Below are 3,278 nucleotides of genomic sequence, written 5' to 3'. Positions count from 1 at the left end.
GGTTTTGCTGAAACTAGGAAAAATACATAAGATGATGAAAAATAATAAATAAAACAGGGAATTGCAAGGTGCTGGACCGTCCACGGATAGGGCATGGCCGGCCGGCTGACAAGCACGGTCCCACACTTTTCCCAACTTTATGTAATTTTGCGTATTTTCTCTGAATTGAGGGAAAACCCATGAAACCAGAGAGTTTTATGAAATTAGGGAACTTCCATGAGATGAGGGAAATAAAATAATAATAAATAGGGAGTGATGGAGTGTGGGACCGACAATGGCCAAGGCATGGCCGGCCGGCCAACAGGCACGGTCCCAGGGCACTCTTCCCAATTTTAAGTAATTTTCATGATTTTAGAGAATTTTCATAAAATCAGAGAGATTTGTTGAAACCAAAGTATTTTGTTGAAATCAGGAAGTTTTCATGGAATGAGGAAAACAAAACAAATAACAATAACAGAATAAGAGGCGTGTGGGACCGGCCGGCTAGGGCCCCGTCCCACGAGTTTTCTAAATTTTATAATATTTTTCATGGATTTAGGGAAAATTCATGAAATCAGGGAATTTTCATGGTTTTAGGGAAAATTCATGAAATCAGGGAATTTTCATGGATTAAGAGAAATAATAAAATAATGGGGACGTGAGGTGTGGGACCGGCCACGGCTAGGGAATGGAAGGCCTGCTGGTGCTCGGTCCCGTGACACCTTTCCCTAATTTTATTATTTTCTTGACATAAAGAAATATCATGAGATTAAATAATTTCCTTGAATCGAAGGAGATTTGCTCGAAAGAGAGAATTTGCATGAGATCAGCGAAAAATAATAAAATATAAAATTGGGAGAGGGACTGGTCACGGCATGACTGGCCGACTGGTGAGCCCAGTCGCTGGCCCCTTTGCTAATATTTTATTATTATTATTTTTCCTTCCTATTTTGCATAGGTTCATCGTTCATTCGTATTTTTGAAATGCTCGTTTGCGCATTCAAATGTTGGTCTGTGCATTATTGCTAAGTACACTTGCACCATTTTAGTCAGGGCTTATTCGATGCTCAGATGCCTGTTTCATTGAATATTTATCACTAACCCGTGGAATTCTGCTGGGAAGAACCACGAATTGAAATGACGAAATATAACGAAGAATCGTAGAATATTCCTGGATATTCAGGAGATTAGAGATAATTAACTGATGGCTCTATACTAGCAGGGCTTCCTATCTAGGAGCATTAATTATCTGAGAGTTGAGCAATATGAACTTGCTGGAGTATCATATTTCTCCTATATAGTCAGGGAAAACCTGGTTGCATCCTGAAGACGTTTTCGCTCTATACTAGCAGGCATGCTGTCTAGGATCCGTCCAATCTTTCGATTATATATAGAAATAATTACTGAAATTGCTCAGTATTCATGAGATGTGTCGTGGCCTCAGCTGGGAGACTAGACATCTACAGATACTCCGAGAGACAGCCTTCTCAGTCAGAGATTTTATGGCATGAGCTTTCACGCTTTGTTGAGAGACATGAGTCTCAATAATCATCCGATTGCCGGATCCGGAGTATGCATAATTATGGTTTTACAATTTTTCATTTGTCGAAAGTCCACCATCTATATTAAGTCCCCTGCTTAGTGAGGAACAATCATGTTCCTCAGTCAGCATTGAATGGTGATTTTCCAGGTACAGACAAAAATAAGTAATTGAACTTAGTCATAAGATAAGACGTTACCGGATTTCGACCGAATGAGCAAACCATGGTTTGAGCGAAAACCCCAGTGGCATAATAGAGCGTCATCCGGTGAGCACAAATTTGTGTAGAACCGCTGATTTGATGACGGGTCTTTGGTCGTTTTAGGATTCACGGGTCGGGCCCGACAAGCAAATCCTTATGAAATTAGGTTTTGGAAATAAAATTTGATATAAAAGGGAATTAATCCTTTTTTTTTTAATTTCCTCTCACCTTGGCCGACCACCATCTTCATCAATTCACCATCTCCCTCACGTCTCAGCAGGAGAAGAAATTTTTTTTCGCCGGAGTCGACCGTCATCGCCCATCGCCGGCCGAATTCCGGCCAACTCCGGGGCCGACCAGGTACGTCATTTTTTTTTATTTTGTTGTTTGTTCATGAGTTTTTCATCAAAAAATTTTATACATGTGTATATATGAGTGTGAGTTTTGTTGAAGAACCCTGATTTTATTTAAACGTATGTTCGTTCGATCATTAGTTCAAGAAACTAGCAATACTCCCTAACTTGAGAGAGATTTTTCTTTTGAAATAGACCTTATCCAGTGATAAAATTTTGTTTACGATATTTCATGGAAACCAAAACTTTATCCTAAAAGATGTGAGCTTTCACAAAACCAAAATAAACCTTCGTTTTAAAGAAAAACGCTCGTACGAAGGAAAATAGATTTTTTTTTCTTTTCATATGTAGTCGTGACATATTATGCAAAATATGATGACATATTTTATTCACATGAGTTTGTTCTCATTAAAAAAAATGAAAATTTACGTGAGTAATTCTCATTAATTATTGCTTTGCAAAATCAAAACGTCGGTTTTGAGTAACCCTCGAAATTAGACAACTTATTTATGATGAAATATTGTCTTGGTGTAAATTTCATAGTTCAGTTGTGGATGTTTATACTATGAAAATTGTGTCTATGATTTTATGAAAAATCGGTTTCGAAAATTAATAAAGCTCCGTTCGTTATTGTAGATTTCAAGGAACGAAGTAATTTTGGAGCGTTAACTCTTGCTCCTTATGTTCCTGGTTCCAGAAAATGGCAGTTTCCAATAGCAGCAATTCTTCCAGTTCTTCTGACGAGGATTCCAAAGCTTCTGTAGCTAATTCGAAAGTTAAGACAACTCATGATGAAGGGACAAAGTCCAGCATACCCCTGAACAACCGGAGAGTCACTTATGCCAAGCTTATGAAACGAAAAGCCGAGACTAATGAAGCAGGGGATCGTAAGCGTAGGAAGGATCAGATCCGGCACAAAATACTGGCGGTAGAGGAGAGGCGCCGATTTGTCGATGGGGTACCTTCTGACTCTGATGCTGACGCTTCCGAAGAGGAAACCACGTGGGTGTTACCAGAATACAAGATCAAGCCTGACCGGCGTACCAGGGAGCTTGAAGCTGAAGCAGAAGAAGACTCGGATTCAGACGATCCTTATACCCATCCAGACTTCATCAATGGTCCTGATAGCGATTCTGACGAAGAGGAGGATTCCGAGAAGGACAGTGATGATGAATCTGACAGCGCGGATGAATCTGACGAATAA

The 3,278-nt window shown here is 39.6% G+C and overlaps 1 protein-coding gene across 1 annotated transcript; it reads left to right on the top strand.

The window, feature by feature from the left end:
• The first annotated feature begins 2,774 nt into the window (after window positions 1-2,774).
• Window positions 2,775-3,278, top strand: LOC113279030 (clumping factor B-like). Its single transcript, XM_026527748.1, has one exon. The coding sequence runs from the start codon at window positions 2,775-2,777 to the stop codon at window positions 3,276-3,278; it is 504 nt and encodes a 167-aa protein (XP_026383533.1).

Source organism: Papaver somniferum, chromosome 5 (genome assembly GCF_003573695.1).
Source record: "Papaver somniferum cultivar HN1 chromosome 5, ASM357369v1, whole genome shotgun sequence".
Lineage (NCBI taxonomy): Eukaryota > Viridiplantae > Streptophyta > Magnoliopsida > Ranunculales > Papaveraceae > Papaver > Papaver somniferum.
The sequence above is the reverse complement of the archived record's forward strand: the minus strand, read 5'-3'. Positions and strand labels throughout refer to the sequence as shown.

Coding starts and splice junctions, on each gene's coding strand:
- LOC113279030 (XM_026527748.1), top strand. CDS start 2,775: ATGGCAGTTTCCAATAGCAGCAATTCTTCCAGTTCTTCTGACGAGGAT.